The sequence below is a fragment of the Procambarus clarkii genome, chromosome 63, assembly GCF_040958095.1.
Source record: "Procambarus clarkii isolate CNS0578487 chromosome 63, FALCON_Pclarkii_2.0, whole genome shotgun sequence".
NCBI lineage: Eukaryota > Metazoa > Arthropoda > Malacostraca > Decapoda > Cambaridae > Procambarus > Procambarus clarkii.
Window position 1 is genome coordinate 10035722 of NC_091212.1, and position 20202 is coordinate 10055923.

General features: G+C 37.4%; 2 protein-coding genes across 3 annotated transcripts in view; both read right to left on the bottom strand.

Moving 5' to 3' along the window:
- The window catches only part of MED17 (mediator complex subunit 17), a 33192-nt gene extending 32416 nt beyond the window's left edge, over positions 1–776 (bottom strand). For both annotated transcript variants that reach the window (XM_045760768.2, XM_069308695.1), the window contains exon 1: positions 619–776. In XM_045760768.2, coding sequence (XP_045616724.1) covers positions 619–698 — 80 coding nt within the window. In that variant the 5' untranslated portion in view covers positions 699–776. The remainder of the gene's footprint in view (positions 1–618) is intronic.
- Positions 777–4794: 4018 nt separating this feature from the next.
- On the bottom strand, positions 4795–15546 carry mRpL23 (mitochondrial ribosomal protein L23). The gene is made up of 4 exons (XM_045760766.2): positions 15292–15546; positions 11056–11261; positions 9158–9228; positions 4795–5203 (listed from the first exon to the last, which is right to left on the bottom strand). Exons 1-4 carry the CDS (start codon positions 15303–15305, stop codon positions 5042–5044), a joined length of 453 nt encoding a protein of 150 aa, XP_045616722.1. The 5' UTR covers positions 15306–15546; the 3' UTR covers positions 4795–5041.
- Between the last annotated feature and the right edge of the window lie 4656 nt (positions 15547–20202).

The window sequence follows — 20202 nt, forward strand, 5'->3', positions numbered from 1 at the left end:
TTATTGTTTACTGCTGGACCTAAAACTACCAACTGACTTGATCCCAACTAAGGTAAGGTTGGGATCAGGAGAAACTGATCCCAACTGAGACAAGCATTACTACTATATTTACCCAAGGGCCACTAACACTCTAGTGACCTCGACAAGGACAGGAAGTCGGTGGCTTGTCAGGGGGTCCCCCCCCCCCCATATACCACTTAGAAGGGATATGAGGAAAAGGATCTGGGTGTAAGACAGAGAAAAAGAATGGTACCCAATCACTTGGACAGTCGGGAATTGAACACCGACCTGCAAGAAGCAAAGCCGTTGCTGTACCGTCCAGTCAAAGTGGTTGGACAAGCCCCACTGAAACGTACCTAACATCTGATCCAAACTAAACTAGTCTATCATATGTTGCTTGGTTTGCGGCCTATGATTTTAGGTTCTGTAATAACACTGTTTCCAGTTTCTGGTTCTAGTTAGCATATGATCTTCTTTGTGACACATGCAGTTTGTGTAAGATTTCTGCATTTGCCTCGAAAAGTAAAAGTGGATGGTGGCCGATTACCGATTGGCGGACGTATAGACACAAAATAAAGGACATTATCACATATTTTAAATTACTCTTCAAGTGCTTACTGTTGATATAATTCCATGCCATCATATAACACTTCTAGAACCGAATTTTCGGCAGGAACTTCAAGACGTATATCAGCCATGGTTTGTTTACGTCGGCGGGACCGTCCCCCACCAGCGTCCTGCGTGGGCGTCGTCGTACTCCAGACTGGTGTTGTTGTAGCCGCTCTGGCACCTCCACTCGCGTACGATACCCTCCCATCACCTATTTTTTTTTCAATAAAGATGGGAACAGGAGCAGATGACTTTTTAACATGTTAGCGAGCTTTGAACCTAACCATCATATTTCTGATCTTAAGCCCTTCATAATAAAGGTTCTAGGCCAGACCCTCATCGCACACTATAATAACATTAACAATAATAATATTATTATATAGGTAATTATATAGGTAATAATAATTGTAACAATAATAATACTGTAATAATACACAAGGAAATCACACTAACGTAATATATCAATGAGAAAATCAATTGGAGCAATGCCAGGATTCGAACCCTTAACCTGAGTACTCCCAAGGCCACTTACCTTACCTCTGTACCACAACATGATATAAGTTATACAACCTGGGATTCCACTGAATCCATAGGATGTCTGGAATCCCCTACTGAAGTCAGTCTAGGTTTTACATATAACCCTCATGCACTCTGGTATAGGTAATGGAGTTCTCCACCATTCATTCTAGCTTCAAGTACACAAAGAAATCTTACTAAAATGATATATCAATGAGAAATCAATTGGCACAATGTGGGGATTTGAACTTGTTTATATTGACCTGGCGTGCTGAGTTTTTGACCTCCATAACAGCAACCATTTCCCCATTCTCATATCCCTTTTCTTTCTGCCTTCCTTGCTCTTTTCCTTGGTGGCAGTTATATAAGATAGACTGGAATCTTTTCAGCCCCACACTGCTCTTCCCTGCCTGTGAGAGTTGTAAATTCTATGTCTCCACCATTACTCTTGACACCCCTTTTCCTCATATCTGGAAGAAAATCCAAAAAGATTACAGGTAAATTTGATTCACACATGTCATCTTTCCTTCATCTCCATGGTTCCACAGTGCCAGATCTCGTGTTGGTCACAAAAGTACTGGGTTTACACTTATCTCGTTCCTTGGACTTTCGCGCTCACCTCCAACTCCCTTATAATGATTTCTTCACTCTTTCTAAACTCCAGTCTGCCTCATCCCTCTGTAGTCTTTTGACACTTTGACGGCATTCTCTATGAGATACTTCATCATGTCTTTCAGCATTTGTTCAATATGAAGAACGATATTTGGGTGATGACATTGGCTGCCAAAGACTGGCTTGAGGCAGTTTTTTTTCCCCATTAGGAAATACAATAATCAAGGGACTTCCTCTAAAGATTTTTTCCCCATTTGTGTGGCCAAACGTTCTTAATATATGGTTAATGTTCATCTCATGTGGTTCTTGGAACCTAGACACTACCTCTCCCTCTCTCAGTTTGGCATTTGTATGTGTAGTATCACTTCTGATATATTAGTGGACTTTGAGTTCTACATTTGTACTGCCTTTGCAGCAAATTCTTGTGTTGCTGCAGTTCAATTTTATCTGGAAAAAGTTTAAAATGACATTGCCTGGAGATACAATACTTCAGCCCAACTGTATTCTTTTGGCCTTTTTGGCAAGCTACTTTTCCTTCAAAGCTTCCTCTCTTGTCGTTCATTTAAAGTGAGTTAGTGCTGTACTGCTTTCTCAGACTTTTCAACAGTATGAAAGTGTTTCCCAGTGGAATGTTCTGATCGCTACTATTTTCCTGGTTGCCTTATATGGTCTCTCTTTTCTCTGGCATTTTCTCTACCTGTTATATTGGCAACATCACACTCTCTTGTTGTGGTGACAATTCTTCCCTGCAACTCACAACTGATAGTGTGTCATCTTATAACTTTTACTCAGAGGCATGTCATTTGTTGTCCTCCATTATCACTCAGTCCAAGGCCCTTACCTTAAAGTCTTGTCTTGTATTTCTTGGGGAGCTGATAGATGCACACTCCTTTCTTGTGCTGTTTAAACGTGATTATGGCTGCCCTGCCTGTTATTCTGCCTCTCACTTGACCCTTTGTCATCTTTATGCTATTCAACATACAGTACTGGAGTATGCCTCAAGCTCTGGTGCCTTTTGTTCACCTCTCACCCTGAGCGTGTATGTTGAAACTGGCGACCTGTCTTTACAGATCACTAAGAGCATTACTGCCTTTGCTACCTCGCGTGATCTTGCAACATCTTCACTCCTGTTCGTGCTGTGCTTTGACCACTCCCCTTCAGGGGGAACCTGTTCTTTCTCACCACCTTTTTTTTCCTGTTAAGGTAGCTAATTTATAAAATTCTCTCTCTCTCTCTCTTGGTCCACATTTACATCAGCTCTAATGTTATTACCACCTTTGCCCCATATGTGAAATTTTACAAGACCATGATCCACATGGTGAGGGCTTAAACCCCTCCTTCATTTATGAAAAGCCTTTTACTCTAACATATTTCCTCTCACACTCCATAACTGTTCACATTTGGGTTTAAATCTGCTGATGAAGTTAGTTACCCCATTGTTTTTTCTGATCAAACCTGTATGTGCTACCAATTCTCAGAGATGAGTATATTCATGGCAGAACTTTATGTAATTTTGTATGCTCTTCATCACCTTTTTTTAGGGTCAGTGTTCCATTGTCATTATGATCAACTCTTGAAGTGTGCTCTTAGCTCTAGTCTTTTTAATCTTACGTATCCTGTGGTGGCCGAAATCCAATACTAGCTGTGTCTCATCTTTAGCAGATATAAGACGATCAAATTTGTCTGAGTTCTCAGCTACACTGCGTTGCCTCAAATGACCTTGTAGACACCACCACTAAGGAGGCTATTTGTACTTGTAAACATTACCCAGAAACAGATTCCTCATTTGGATTTCTACCCAGTCATTCTCTCAGCAACCATTGGCAAGGTTGTTGGGCTGGCATTAGAAGTAATAAATTTGCACTCTTAAAAACCTTTCCCCTTGGCTTTCCTCCTCACACTATAATAGATGGTGGGATAAAGTTTTGGCTAAGTTGTATATTGGTCATGCACACTTAACTCATGGGCACTTAATGGAACAATGCCATACTCCTTGTTTGTCCAAACCTCAGTGTCCCACTTACAGTCATGCACCTTAATGTAGAATGTCCTAATTTTCAGGATAGTCATGTCTTGCTTTCCTAATGTCCTTTCATGTCACTTGTCCCTTGAGTGAATTCTTGGTTAATCCAATACCCTTGATATCGTTTACCTTATGCCCAATTGTTTTTATATTGGCACCTCAAATGATATTCAGCAGCTTCTGAATTTCCAGGCTCAGTCATTTCCATGACTGTGCAGCCTGTGCTGCAGTCTTCATGGCTTGTTGCCTTCTTTTGGTAACTGTTTACAGAACTTATATTGCACAAATTTCAACATTTTGAAAAGCAATAATAAGGAGACTATCAATTCAAGGTTGTGAAGTGAGGTGGCTTAATTACCAAAATTATGTCTCAAACTGCATACACATTATTATGTACATGATTCCTTGGTTATACAACTACTACTATAATTAAATTTAACATTGTCCCTTTCATTGAATTCTTTTAAAAATACAGGTACAGTACTTTCCTGGCTTGAAATTTGTTCTTTTACTAATTTTGTCAGCAATATAGAATCCTATGGATACAGCAGGAAGGTTATTACATCTGGCAAAATTATGAAATTCTTCAAATAATACACATTCCTGACCTAGGAGTGATTTAAATTTTATCGATTCAGTATCAAGCAAAATATGGGTAGATGCAACATCTGTGTAATGCCCCTAGTGAAGGTAGATTGGAACAAATGAGTTTCAGAGAAATTTAAGTTAAACTTGGGGCAATGAGCATCAATGGTGAGCATCAAAAGTACGAGGTCTGGCACCATGAAGCGGACATACTGTACTGTAGAGAAATACTGAAATATAGCTTGGATTCATGGTGAGGATGGTTGATATACAGTACAATCAAGGGAACAGTATACTAAAATGATGGGAAAACATTCAGGAAATAGAAATAAGATTACATTATGAAAAGGACAGTCATAATAATTACATGTAACAACTACAGCTTATACTGTATATAAATATTTCATATTCACAATAAGCCTTGTTTCTTGGGTAAAAAAGAAATTGGAAAGTAATTATTATTTATTTATATACAGAGTAGTGCAGGTCAAAACCCACAAAGAAAGTAATACAATTATTAAATTTTTCTTTTCACCGACTGCTGTGGAATGGGTCATGGATATTTCCTACTTTTTAAAAAATATTCAATTAGTTTTAGAACAGCAGAGTAATCAACTGGATCTCTGTCTGGGTGAAACTTAGTCAATTCATTATCTGAACATTTAAATTCCATCGCACTTTATTTCCAGACAGCAATCATATTCCAAACCATGTTGGAACTCCCTTCCGGTGCTTATGTCTTTGGGTGTTTTTCTCCCATTCTTCCGTTAGAACATCAAGCTGTTTCATTTCCTTATCCTGCTCTTCTTGCTTACTTTCTGGGAAGAGCTCTGGGAACACAAACTTCTCTGTCTTGGGCTGTCAAAGAAATGATTCGTTTAAATTTTTCACTGGGTTAAATATTCAGCACAACGTCCAGACCCCTCAATCCTACATAAAGTTTAAGTACTTTAGCAATTAAAGCACTAAGACAAGGAAGGATTCGGGTCTTATTTCTAAAGACAAGATATGAAACCTAAACAATAAATAATTCACATAGCATCAGATAACACTAAAATGAATATTCTTTTACAAATCTAAAATAAAATAGTCTATACCATTCTACAACTTGAATGTCTATGTTAAATAGCATATGAATTCTTCAGCTAACTTTCTGAGCCACATTTCCTACTGTATATTGTAGACATTGTCATTTTTTGAAGCTTCTCAATGAAATAAACTGTTTAAGGTATAAACTCTGGATATTCCGAGCAATAAAATGCTACTCAACTTAACCAGCTTTTTATCTTAATTAACAAAAAAAAAAAACTCCATCTGCCATAGCTCTACTCACTCCCAAGTCAAAACAGGGATAAAGGAGCTTTTCTGTTATTCAATATACAAGTTCAAATGTTTTAGAGCAATTTAACATGCACATACCTATACCTGTTATTGCAAGGAAATAAGTGTTTTACTGGCTTTGTGCTTTCTCCTGATAATTACCTTACCTTATTTCTCTCTCCACCACAATTGAGCCCAGTAGGCTCAGGAATCTTCACACCAGTTGACTGATGGTTGAGAGGCGAGACCAAAGAACCAAAGCTCAACCCCCGCAAGTACAATTAGGCAAGTACAGTCACAATACTTATATAGCTTGCACAATGATCCACGCTTTCAATGAACATCACTAACACTACAATTAGTACAGATTATACTATCACTACCTGTATTTTTATCACATTTACTAATGAAAACAGCTTTTTCACTATGACCACCGATGAAGGCAGTGCTATCTTGCACTCTGACCACCACAATATGGTCATCATTACATGTAATATGATCGACCTCCTCCGCCCCCCTCCACCAGCAACAAGATCACTATCACCATATTCTCGGCAGAATTAGATACTGTTGACAACTAACAATATCACTAATACAAGTTACTAACACAAAGTGTTAGTGACATCAGCACAGTATCACATCAGTCACCATCCTGTCTCATTTTCTTTGCTGTTAGAGCAGCTTTCCTTCATATTCCGAAGGGAATAATATTAGTTAAATACCCGTAATGTATACATACTTACACACAAGATTTTCTAGTTCCTTTAAAGTCTTTGCAAAATTGCACTGTGTCAATGGTCCTTAATGTGATTGTCCTGTGCATTCAATGGCTGAAAGGTGCTATGCCAGACATGGTGCTCATCCCTTTACCAAGGCTCCCTGGATCTAATTTTCCTGTATGGAAAAACCATCACCAGAAGATTTCTAGTGTTCATTGACGTTCCGATAGAATTGTAGGGATATTCAAATACTATGGAGTGGCACATATTGCCATTCATTCAATGATATATACTGTACATTCGTTCAGTGTTATATACCTTTTAATAACTGGTATATAAATTCTAGCTTTTGTTGTTATTTATCTAAATTTTTCCTCTTAGTTAAAATAGTTTGTTTTATTTTTGTTTATTTTTATGTATTCCTTGTTAGTGTTTCTAAGCAAGATGAATTTTGTATTAGAGAATGTTCATGCTTGTGTGTGTGTGTGTAAATTTTTTCCAGCACGTTTTCGAGAGGGTAACATCCCTGCAACCCACGACGATAAAGGGGCAAGACTTCACCCACAGAAGTGCTAATGAGGTGCCCACCTCACTGTATGAGGTTATTACTTCAGTTATATCAGTGGACTTGAGTACAATCATCCATCTGGCAAGTGAAAAGTTATTTACTGTTGTATCATGTCCCATTTCCTGTGTCCTTTAATAAATGTAATGCACGAACTCTGTTTATTTCTTTAAGTCTCACCATTCCAGAATATTGTACTCGCCTAATTGTGCTTGCAGGGGTTGAGCTTCAGCTTTTTGGTCCCGGTTCTCCACTGTCAATTACTGGTGTACAGATTCTGGAGCCTATTGGACTCTATCATATCTACATTTGAAACTGTGTATGGAGTCAGCCTCCACCCCATCACTGCCTAATGCATTCCATTTGTTAAGTACTCTGACACTGAAAAAATTATTTTTAATGTCTCTTGTGGCTCATACGAGTACTCACTTTCCACCTGTGTCCCCTTGTTCATGTTCCACACATGCTAAATAGTTTGTCTTAGTCAACCCTGTCAATTCCTCTGACAATTTTGTAGGTGATGATCATGTTTTCCCTAACTCTTCTGTCTTACAGGGATGTTAGGTTTAGTTCCCATAGCCTTTCATTATAACTCATGCCTCTCAGTTCTGGGACAAGTCTGGTGACATACCTCTGAATCTTCTCTGTCTTGTGTTTAACTAAGTATGGATTCCAGGCTGGTGCTGTATACACCAAGATTTGTCTGACACATGTAGTATACAAGGTTCTGAATGAATCTTTACACAAGTTTCTAAAGGCAGTTCTTATGTTGGCCAATCTAGCATATGCCGTTGATATCCTTTTCCTGACGGCTTCGGTGTGATATCAAACCCCAGATCTTTTTCTCTGCTTGGCTCTTACAGGATTTCACCTCCCAGATAGTATCTTGTGTTCCTCCTCCTGCTCCCTTCACCTAATTCCATTACTTTACACTTATCCAAGTAAAACCTTAGAAGCCATTTTCTAGACCATTCTTCCAGTTTGTCTAGGTTGTCCTGTAGTCTCTGTGTTCATCTGTCTTGATTCTTCTCATAATGAGAGGAATGAGTCTATACCCTCTGAAAAATCATTTCAATAAATCAGAAACAGGATGGATCCAAGTACAGAGCCCATTGGGACTCTGCTAGTGATATCTTGCCATTCTGAGGTCTTCCCCCTCACAGTTACTCACTATTTTCTGTTGCTTAAGACACTTTCTTATCCACTGGAGCATCTTACCTTTTATTCCTATCTGTTTCTCCAACTTTTGTAACAGCCTCTTATGGGGCACTGTGTCAAAGGCTTCCTGATAGTCTAAGAAAATGCAGTCTGCCACCCACCTCTTTCTTGCCTAATTTTTGTTGCCAGTCAAATTCTATTAAACCTGTGAGGCACAATTACCATCCCTAAACCCATGTTGGTGGTGTGTTACAAAGCTCCATCTCTTCATAAGTTCTACAAGGTTTTTCCGCACGATCTTCTCTGTCAACTTGCATGGTATGCAAGTTAGGAAAACTGGCCTGTAGTTCAGTGTCTCTTGCCTGTCACCCTTTTTGTATATTGGGACTACATTAGCTGTCTTCCAGTTTTCCCAGGTCTCCTGTTTCCAGTGACCTGTTATACACCATATGAGTGTGGTACACTTAGTGCTTCTGCACCCTCATTTAATATCCATAATGAGATTTTGTCAGGCCCAACAGCCTTTGTTATATTCAGCTCCTAAAGATTCCTTTTGACCTTATCACTGGTAAGCTCAACCAGTGCAACCAGTCCAAGGTTGCTTGGTTTACCACCACCTCTCTCAGTACAGGGATTTCTCCTTTATTGTTAAGACCTTTAATCTCTTGTCGAGTTCTTCACACACCAACTTCTTGTTCTCTATGTATCTGTCCTTCCCTTTTCTCAGTTTCATCACCTGTTCCTTCACTGCTGTTTTCCTCCTGATATGGCTGGGGAGCACTTTTGGTTGGGTCTTGGCTTTACTTGCAATGTCATTTTCATACTGTCTGCTTCTCTCCTTACTCTGAGGTACTCAGTCCTGGCTTTGCATGCCTGATTGAACCCATGGATTCTTCTGTTGCTTTTCATTTTTATCCTTCAGAGATGGACTAAACCTGTCTGCAGCTTCCTGGCACTTCTGGGTGACATAGTCCATCATATCTTGTACAGTCTTTTCTCCCAAATTCTTCTAATAATTGATTATTAAATTTTAATAAATTAATTACTTACCAGTGTGACATAAGCAACTTTATAGTCATCCTTCTTGACAATATAACCCTTATGGCATCTTTCAAATTTACCTGAAAATAAACAAATTAATTAATAACTAGACATCAATAAGAAAATTATGCATAATTTATTAACCAAGATTATAGATTCAATTGGAAAGGTGTCCATCACATTGATATCTCTGGCTGTAAGATGTACCATCTGTAAAAAAAACATGGGCTTTGGAGGCATTAGTAACATTGTTAACCCTTATACCAATAAATACAGTACTGGTGCAATGCTAAAAACCTCAATAGTTAAAACACCTAAACGTAATACAACATACAGTACAGTACACTGTTTGGCCAGATACCTCATATTAAACTACACTGTTTAGTACATTCTAAAGGATAATGTACAAAATGAAAGATGCATTATGGGACCAAGATTGTTACTGCATAATAAATAAAACAATGTATGAACAGCAAAATTGTAAGGCTTATTAATACAAAACAGAAAGAGACGGGAACTATTAGGAAAAAGTGCCAAGTCATTATGAATATACAGGACTTGGAAGGGGTCAGGATAAGGATTTGGGATGGGACGGGGGAAGGAATGGTGTGCAACCATTTGGATGGTTGGGGATTGAACGTCAACCTGCATTAAGCAGGACCATTGCTCTACTGTCCACCCCAAGTGAGAAAGACACTGTTTATTTGGGATTTAAAAAAGTTAAATTTCTCTTTCATTGCATCCAGCTGGAGTCACTATACAAGTAAATATCAAGGCAATTGCTCATGTCATTTATACTTATTACCTTCAAACAAATTTTCAATACTTCAGATATGAGAATCAAACCAGTCCTGAACGCCTAATTCCTCAGATATGTTCCATCAATTCTAACATGAAATTCCTATATAGTAAATTTTTGTTTCCTCACTACTATATTATTCATACCACTTTTTACGGTAATTTACATAATTAAAAAAATAATATTGTATATAGGATACTAATATATTATAACTATAAAAAGTGTTGCCTAATAATGTTTTAGTGTTCAGAATTTTAAATACAGCTTTATTTTTTCCAGCACATGTATGTGTTAGTGTCCCAATATTTGAAGTTTTCTTTTACGAAAACAGCCAAGCAATAAAATCTGATATTACAAGATATGGTAGCAAAATGTGTTAGTACTCTTATAGTGGTATTTCATATTATTTTGCAACTAATTTAGTTTCTTCTCATGAGCGTAGCAAGACTCAAATCATAAGGCCAGATTTAATTACTCATTTCTCAGGCATGACTGCCTGTTAACCCCTTGGGGTGCTAACTTTATATGAATGATATACTCTGATATGAATGTGCACAGTATCATGTGAGTTTGGAATGCGTCAGTGGCATTTTCAACCGATTTAAAGGTATTGTATGAACTTTGTTTTGGTATCCGAAAACAGGAGTCTATTTTGGGACTGGTCTCCCGACACCTTTTTACCCATAATGCACCTTTGCTAAGCGTCTACCCCAGTGTCATCCTGCTCTTAATGACTATACATCGGCCTGAACACAAAAGAAGAAATTAAACCAACCAAGATCCCCTTAAATTTGACTATCAAAAAGTAACTTTCAAGATTTTCATAAGAACCATAAACTGAATGAAGGAAATTTCTATGTTATAATATTTATTATAAGTTTATATATATATGATTTTTTCTAAATTGTGTTTGGACTATTTGATAGATTCCTGGCACTTTTCTAGTTTTGTTCTATCCAGTGCTGCAGGTTTTATTTAATTTTTCTGGTTCTACGTCTGGGGGATATCGGCAATCTTATCTTTCACTCAGTACCTGCTGCTTCTGAAATGCACAAAACCTTTGATATTTTATTACTTTCAATTGACATAACTCAATTAAATTACTCACCCATTTTCACATGTGTAACTATATTTTCCACACGAACATTGTAAATTTTTTCCAGATAATTTTGAATATCAAACTTGGTCATCTGCGTGGACACAATGAAGTTGACGACATTAGGGGGTTGTTTGTAAGGTGGCTTTATAAGTTTCATAAAGAAATTTGGAAGAAATATTCGCAGTTGTGGATTCCCATGCTGGTAGATTGGGTACCTGTAATTAATTTGTAAAATATTAATATTAATTTTGCATTAAAAGTTTATCGAATCAAAAGTTTGATTATTTACAATTAACATGTAATTACTAAAATGAAAGAAAATCTAATCAGATATATTATATACAGTAAAATGTAATATTAGAAAATTATACAAGGTTTTAAATAAACAGCTCCATAAATCAGACTGATGCCTCCAGAGTTAAGATCTGCCATGTCTTTTACCACAAAATACCAGTACAGTACAGTATTGAAGAAAACCATGATTTAGCCCATGAGACCAATTTTCTACCAGCGTTCAGAAGTCCAAGCAAAAGTTTTCATCTCGTGTAACATTTCAATAAATATGTGGCCATTAAAACAAAGTCTGAATCTGGCAAATGCAGCAAATTTCATTCAATGCAGTCCAGAACACAACGTACTTACCAAAACCCCCATATCCACACCTAATTAATGGTACCCACATTATCTGGCTCGCCATTTTACAAATTATCCTTTTTTTATCAGAAAGATAAAAAATCGAGTTCTCCTCACTAATACCAGAGTACTGCATGTCCAAATTATCCAAGAAGAATCTCACAATCTTGGCAGAATGAACACTTATTTGAGCCTAATACTGTACTATAACATAAAAATTTACCCTTTTCCAACATATACACTTGAATTCACTTTGTCGGGGTTAATTATAGACCTGAATCATCAACAAGCATAATTGTCAAAAACGTTGGAAAAAATAATTAGAACAAAATGGGTAGAACACCTGGAGAAAAATTATATAATAATGGACAGACAGTATGGTTTTTGATCTGGAAGATCCTGTGTAACAAATCTGCTTAGTTTCTGTGATTGAGCCAAAGAGATGGCTGGGCTGACTGCATTTATCTAAAAATGACCTTTGATAGAGTCCCACATAAGAGGTTGTTCTGGAAACTGAAATATACCGAAAGTGTGACAGGGAGGCTTCTAACAAGGTTGAAAAAGTTTCTAACCGACAGAAAAATGAGGGCGGAAATCACAGGCAATGTATTGGACTGGAGAAATGTTACGAGTATAGTACCACAGGGTTCAGTTTTTGCACCGGTAATGTTCACTGTAATAAACGGCTTACCTGAAGGAATACAGAATTATCATGAATATATTTGCTGATGATGCCAAGCTACTAGGGAATATAAGAAACTTACACAACTGTCATCCCTGTAAGATCCGGATAAAAGGATAAAATAAGTGTATGGAGCAACACTTGGCAAATGGAATTTAATGTGAATAAATGCCAGATTATGGAATATGGAATAGGAGAAAATAGATCACACACAACCTACAAATGATGTGAAAATGTTTTAATGAATTCTGATCAAGAAAGAGATCTAGAGGTGATTCTAGGTGGAAAACTGTCACATAAGGACCACAAAGAACATTGTGAAAAGGAACCTATGCTACACTTTCCAATTTCAGAATTACTTTTAAACAGATAGTGAAATACTAAAGAAATTGTTCATGACCTTTGTGAGAAAAAAGTTGGAACATGGAACCTCGACATAAACCTAACATGTATGAATACACTCTGGCTTCCTGTCCACCAAAACAATGAATTAAATTATATCATGAAGCATATTGGAGTAAATTTACACATTTGGTAATCAACTGTGTGCATTTTTTCATTTCAAGACTTTTGCTATTAAAGAGTGCTAATATGATTAAAGATAAATATGGGACTAGCATTTTGTTCTAATAAAAGTGTAATAAAATACCCAAAACAATCCTCTTACAATATTTTGAATAAATAGTTTTGGGGCAATTTACCACATCCCTAAAAATCTCTTAATTTAATTCTTAAATACAGTAATTTAATAATGTACAGTATAATATAATAATTTATAATTTTATAAAGACTTACTAGCCAGACAAATATCAGAGCATGATAACTATAGGGATTTAGGACAAAATCCAATTTTGTTAAATATCTACAGTGAAAAGTTAAATGTGGCTGGCACAAGCCAGAGTCCTCCCGATTGAACCAAAATAAGTCAACTGAAGTAAACCATTGTTCAAGGGCAAGCATAACTCCACCAAATGACAGGATCACATAGTAATAAATCTACAGGTATTTTGCTACATGCAAAATACCTACAAATGAATTAATTGTAACCCCATTTAAATACAAGTCACATCATAAATGAAGTACTAGTGGTGGTGGTTTTGGGGGCCATGATAGGACACGGGCTGTATGTGGCCCAACAATCTCTTGTTAAGAGTAAAACACCAAGATTTGTAGCAAGTTAACACTGTTTGGCAGATGCTTTATGACCCCTGGTTACCTCTGAGGCAAGCACTTCACCTCATCCCCCCCCCCACTAAGGGAATAAACTACTGAAGAAGACTATCCACTGTATAGACACCACCTGTTCCCTTATGATATAAACATCAGGCATCCCTTGAACTCCAAGTAGTTAACCCAAATTTATGGCCTAATCTCAAAACTGTGAAGCTCCCCCACCTTCCCTTGCCTAACAGTGGTGTTCAAGATAGGAAAGGTAAATACACAGCAATACCTTCTAGTGCCCTCCATCAGAGCAAAAGCCAGATGCCTATCTTTTTTTCTGATACTGACCACTTCTCTTTACCAAGATCTAACCAGAAAATATAAACAATATAACTTCTTCCCTGTGACCCCCAAGGTGACATGTGTGCCAGGCATAGTATTAATCCATGCTGTTGAGGAAGAATGCCTTACTATAGCATCAAGACCAAATAAGCAAAAATATTGACATTCTTCAGTGATCCCCAGGTTAATATAAGAAAGATGTCCCCCCCCCCCCCCCCGTGTCAAAGTTATACAGCAGAGTATGCCTGAAATGTTCTGTGTACTAGTGGCTTTGGCTTTACATAAACAACACTAATTGTGTATCTAAGAATAGACAATGTCATATTTCATATGTATTTTATAAAAATAAAATTATTATTACAGTATTACTATTAAGGTAAACACACAAACTTAAGCCCATTATGTATGATGTATATTGCGTCGGTGCAATCAGCACAACCAAGTGGTACAGTACCTGGTTTCATATCCTGAACATGTCAAAATTTTGGGGTGTTTCTAAGTACCTATTTACCTAGCAGCAAATTGGTATCTGGGATATAAGCAACCATTGGTTGCATCCAGAGGAAGGTCAGTCATGAGTCAGTTGCAATAACAATGTCAGAGTGACATCACATTTCTCACAGAGTACACATAAAAATCTCAACATCATTTCTTCATTTTCAGTTGTGGGCTGGATATCAACTCTTCAGCGATGTCATTATAACTCATTGTCTTTAAAAAGCTAAAGTTTGTTATTTTCATTAGGTTAGGTTAGGTTAGGATAGGTAAGGGACAGGTAAGGTAGGCTAGGATAGGTTGCACATGATATATTCATATTGGTTAGAATAAGTTAGGTTTGCAATGACATAGCAATAGACTTTGAACCCCCTTTTAGAACCTTCCCACCACCACCCACAGACTGTATATTAAGTGCATTACAAATACACAAAAGTAACTGCCCGAAATGCTATGCATGTTAGTGGCTTTGCAAGAATGTAAGAACACCAATGTTATGTACCCTCACAACATTGTATAAACATTGGAGGTACACAGTTGTTCAACATCCTCCCTGCGAGTATAAGAAATATTGCCGGAACAACCGTGGACATCTTCAAGAGAAAACTAGATAGTTTTCTCCAAGGAGTGCCGGACCAACCGGGCTGTGGTGGGTATGTGGGCCTGCGAGCCGCTCCAAGCAACAGCCTGGTGGACCAAACTCTCACAAGTCAAGCCTGGCCCGAGGCCAGGCTTGACTTGGAGTAGAACAACTTGGCTTGGGAAATAGAACAACTCCCAGAACCCCATCAAGCAGGTATGAAAGTCAATGTACAGTACCTTCTTGTATATAAATAAATAAATAAACTGCTAATTCTAAACAGGCAACTTATACTATGGCTCATTTTATCTGTTTTGTGTCTATATATAGAATAAATTTAAACCTCACTTACAATCTGGTCGACATCTCGCACAATAGAGAAATGTATATTCCTCAGCTTCGCGTGAAGATTTCAACTTGTTGCTGCTCAATACACAACTGGTTAGGTGGAATATTCAACACGCTGCCTTGATTGACAGTTTACACCGTCTCGTTGGTCTTCTTCTTCCTCTGTTTGATGGTTCGTGAAGATTGCATGAAGGGTCTATTTTCCCTGACGCCAGCACGGCTCGTCTGTGGCCGGAGTGTGTTGGTCGCAATAGCCACCAAGCCTCCCTTAACGTTTTCTTTGGTGGGCGAGATATAATATTTATAATAATAATTTATTTGCAAGAAGGTATAATGGGTTGGTGAGATTACATAAGATTGGTATTTTTACATGCATGCAAAGCCACTAACACGCTTAGCGTTAGTAAAGTAGTTAGTAAACAGTTGATTGATAGTTGAGAGGCGGGCCGAAGGAGCAAAGCTCAACCCCCCGCAAACACAACTAGGGGAGTACAACTAGGTGAATACACGCTTAGCGTTTCGGGCAGGTCCTTAATCTAGCATATCAGGTAAGATGAAAAGATACATTGTAGCAAGGTTTTATATCAGCATATAACTACAAGTTGAACTGACGCTGATTACACTGGTGATGATATATGTCTTAAGTACTGATATTGGGGAAGAGGGTAGTACAATACAGTGTGAGTTTGAAGCACAAGGTTGGATTAAACAATGAGGATGAAATTAGGTACTTTTTGATTTACCTTTTGAACAGGGCACAGGTTGGACAATTTTTTGAATCACCAGGGAGTGAGTTCCGAAGTTTTCGGTGACGGCGATGGGTCACATTTTGCCCAAACCCCCCTGCAGTTTTCAAAATATCTGAAAAGGCGAAAATTTGACTCCTGAATGTGGTTTTTTAACCAAATTCTGACTCTCTGCACCTATTTTCATTTTCAAATTACGACTTTTTATTCCGAAAATATGCCAATTACTAAAAACGGCGATTGGTCATATTTTGCCCAAACCCCCCTGCATGTTTTCAAAATATCTGAAATGTCGGAAATTTGACTCCAGAGCGTGCTTTTTGAGCCAAATTCTGACTCTCTGCACCTATTTTTATTTTCAAATTACGAATTTTTATACCAAAAATATGCAAAATACTGAAAACCGCGATGGGTCACACTTTGCCCAAACCCCCCAGTAGTTTTCAAAATATCTGATATGTCCGAAATTTGACTCCTGAGCGTAATTTTTGAGCCGAATTCTGACTCTCTGTACCTATTTTCATTTTCAAATTGCGACTTTTTATACCGGAAATATGCCAATTACTGAAAACGGCGATGGGTCATATTTTGCCCAAACCCCCCTGCAGTTTTCAAAATATCTGAAATGTCGGAAATTTGACTCCGGAGCGTGCTTTTTGAGTCGAATTCTGACTCTGCACCTATTTTTATTTTCAAATTACGAATTTTTATACCAAAAATATGCAAAATACTGAAAACCGCGATGGGTCACATTTTGCCCAAACCCCCCAGTAGTTTTCAAAATATCTGAAATGTCCGAAATTTGACTCCTGAGCGTAATTTTTGAGCCGAATTCTGACTCTCTGCACCTATTTTCATTTTCAAATTACGACGTTTTATACCGGAAATATGCCAATTACTGAAAACGGCGATAGGTCATATTTTGCCCAAACCCCACTGCAGTTTCCAAAATATCTGAAATGGCGGAAATTGGACTCCTGAGAGTGATTTTTGAGCCGAAGTCTGACTCTCTGCACCTATTTTCATTTTAAAATTACGTTTTTTTATACCGAAAATATGCCAATTACTGAAAACGGCGATTGGTCATATTTTGCCCAAACCCCCCTGCAGTTTTCAAAATATCTGAAATGTAGAAAATTTGACTTCGGAGCGTGCTTTTTGAGTCGAATTCTGACTCTCTGCACCTATTTTCATTTTCAAATTACGTTTTTTTATACCGAAAATATGTCAATTACTGAAAACGGCGATGGGTCATATTTTGCCCAAACCCCCTTGCAGTTTTCAAAATATCTGAAATGTCCGAAATTTGACTCCTGAGCGTGATTTTTGATCCGAATTCTGACTCTCTGCACCGATTTTCTATTTCAAATTACGACATTTTATACCGAAAATATGCCAATTACTGAAAACGGCGATGGGTCATATTTTGCCCAAACCCTCCAGCAGTTTTCAAAATATCTGAAATGTCGAAAATTTGATTCCTGAGCGTGATTTTTGAGCCGAATTCTGACTCTCTACACCTACTTTCATTTTCAAATTACGAGTTTTGTTACCGAAAATATGCCAATTACTGAAAATTGCGATGGGTCATATTTTGCCCAAACCCCCCTGCAGTTTTCAAAATATCTGAAATGTCGGAAATTTGACTCCTGAGCGTGATTTTCGAGGCGAATTCTGATTCTTTGCACCTATTTTCATTTTCAAAATACGACTTTTTTTACCGAAAAAATGCCAGTTACTGAAAACCGCGATGGGTCACATTTTGCCCAAAACCCCCTGCAATTTTCAAAATATCTGAAATGTCGAAAATTTGACGCCTTATCGTGATTTTTGATCCGAATTCTGACTCTCTGCACCTATTTTCATTTTGAAATTACGACTTTTTATATAAAAAATATGCCAATTACTAAAAACGGCGATGGGTCATATTTTGCCCAAACCCCCCCTGCAGTTTTCAAAATATCTGAAATGTCGAAAATTTGACTCCTGAGTGGGATTTTTGAGTCGAATTCTGACTCTCTGCACCTACTTTCATTTTCAAATTATGACTTTTTATACCAAAAATATGCCAATAACTGAAAACCCCGATTGGTTACATTTTGCCCAAACCCCCCTGCAGTTTTCAAAATATCTGAAATGTCGGAAATTTAACTCCTGAGCGTTATTTTTGAGCCGAATATTGACTATCTACACCTATTTTCATTTATAAATTACGACTTTTTATACCGAAAATATTCCAATTACTGAAAACGACGATGGGTCATATTTTGCCCTAACCCCCGTGCAATTTTCAAAATATCTGAAATGTCAGAAATTTAACTCCTGAGCATTATTTTTGAGCCGAATATTGACTACACCTATTTTCATTTTCAAATTACGACCTTTTGTACCAAAAATATGCCAAATATTGAAAACCGTAATGAGTCATATTTTGCCCAAACCCCCTTGTAGTTTTCAAAAAATCTGAAATGTCCAAAATTTGACTCCTGTGCATAATTTTTGAGCCGAATTCTGACTCTCTGCACCTATTTTCATTTTAAAATTACGAATTTATACCGAAAATATGCCAATTACTGAAAACGGCGATTGGTCCCGGCGATCATTTGTGCAGGATATTTTTCTTTTATGTCTCACCCAGATTTAATTTCAAAATAAAACCAAAATAAATCTGAACTGTGTATGTATAGCTAAGGTACACCCTCACTGATTACTAGGTGAACAGGGGCATTTGGTGATAGTAAATGCTCCCATCAGGCAGGGCTCATTACCTTCTCTCATATTTCATGTTCACCAGTGTTTATTTACTTAATAACTACTGGTATAATATCTTGCTATTATAAAACTAATTCTACTATCATAAAAGACATTTACTTCAAGTTTCAAGCAGAGAATACATATATAACTAACACGAAGGACTCCTCTTCATGAGATTCGCCAACTAATAATCTTTTGTTATATTAAAATTGATCCCAGTATTATGTAGTAGAGAAAAATTGAGTTATATCCAGTTTACGTAAAGCTACGAGTACCCGACAGCACACTTAGATGCCGGACCAAACTTACGAAGGTTTTTCGACTTAGTGTAGCTACATGAATACCGACGTAGCTGCCACGAAGGCGCTAAGAAGGAAAACATTCGTAAGTACCTTCGTGAATCTGGCCCCTGGTCGCCATGTCGCCGATGCCAACACAAACCCAATACCGACCGTCTGTAATATCGACCGTCAGACCGGTATATGAGGCTCCAGATACCGATCTCCCAAACCGGTCGTTATTACCAGCAGATCAGTATAAAAGAGGCCAATTCGTTGCAACCTGAGATGCCTTCAGGAGGCATTTATGTAATGGGTTTTGTAGTAACATAAATTAAGAATATTTCATTGTTATTTACAGTACTACTAAACAGTACAATAATGAGTCATACTTTATCTTTATATACCTTAGAAAAGGCATACTGTATATAGTATCCTGTATGCAGTAGTTTGCCTTAATCCTCTCGAGGTGGTCTGTAGAATTACCCAAAGTCTGCCAGCATTACATAAGTAATGAAGATATATGGTATATTTATTCACTATTATGTTGGTGCTGAATGCAGAACATACTCAAACCTATTTTTACTCATATAATCTAATTTCATAACAAAATTAGAAGTAAATATGTGCAGGTGACTGAATAATGATATATTTAATGACATATTGCTATAATGATATTTAATAGGCCACCAACTAGGCAGCAAAATTTACTCAGCTTTAGACCATTATCAGGAAATCCTCTCTTCTCCTCAAGCATCGACGCTGGCAGTACCACCAACCACCCTGGATTGTCTTCTCTTGACACAGCCTCCAGTGTTCCACTCTGCTATGACTTTGTCACAAATTACTTGTCACCACTGTAATTAATACAGAATACGTATTGTTGCCATGTATTTTTTACCCCTCTGGTTATACTAAAGAGCTTAGACATTGTGTACATAGTTGAGACTACCTAAGCTCAGCCTAGTCTCGATTTGTATGTAGTCCAAAAGCTACGTTACAAAACCAACAATATTGTATATTTTTCAGAGTAATTTATACTGTAATGTTTATGATCATCTTTTATAATTTGTAAATCAACTTGACATCTTAGGAAGAAGAGCAACAGAGAAATATGTGGGTAGAGATTACTTTGAG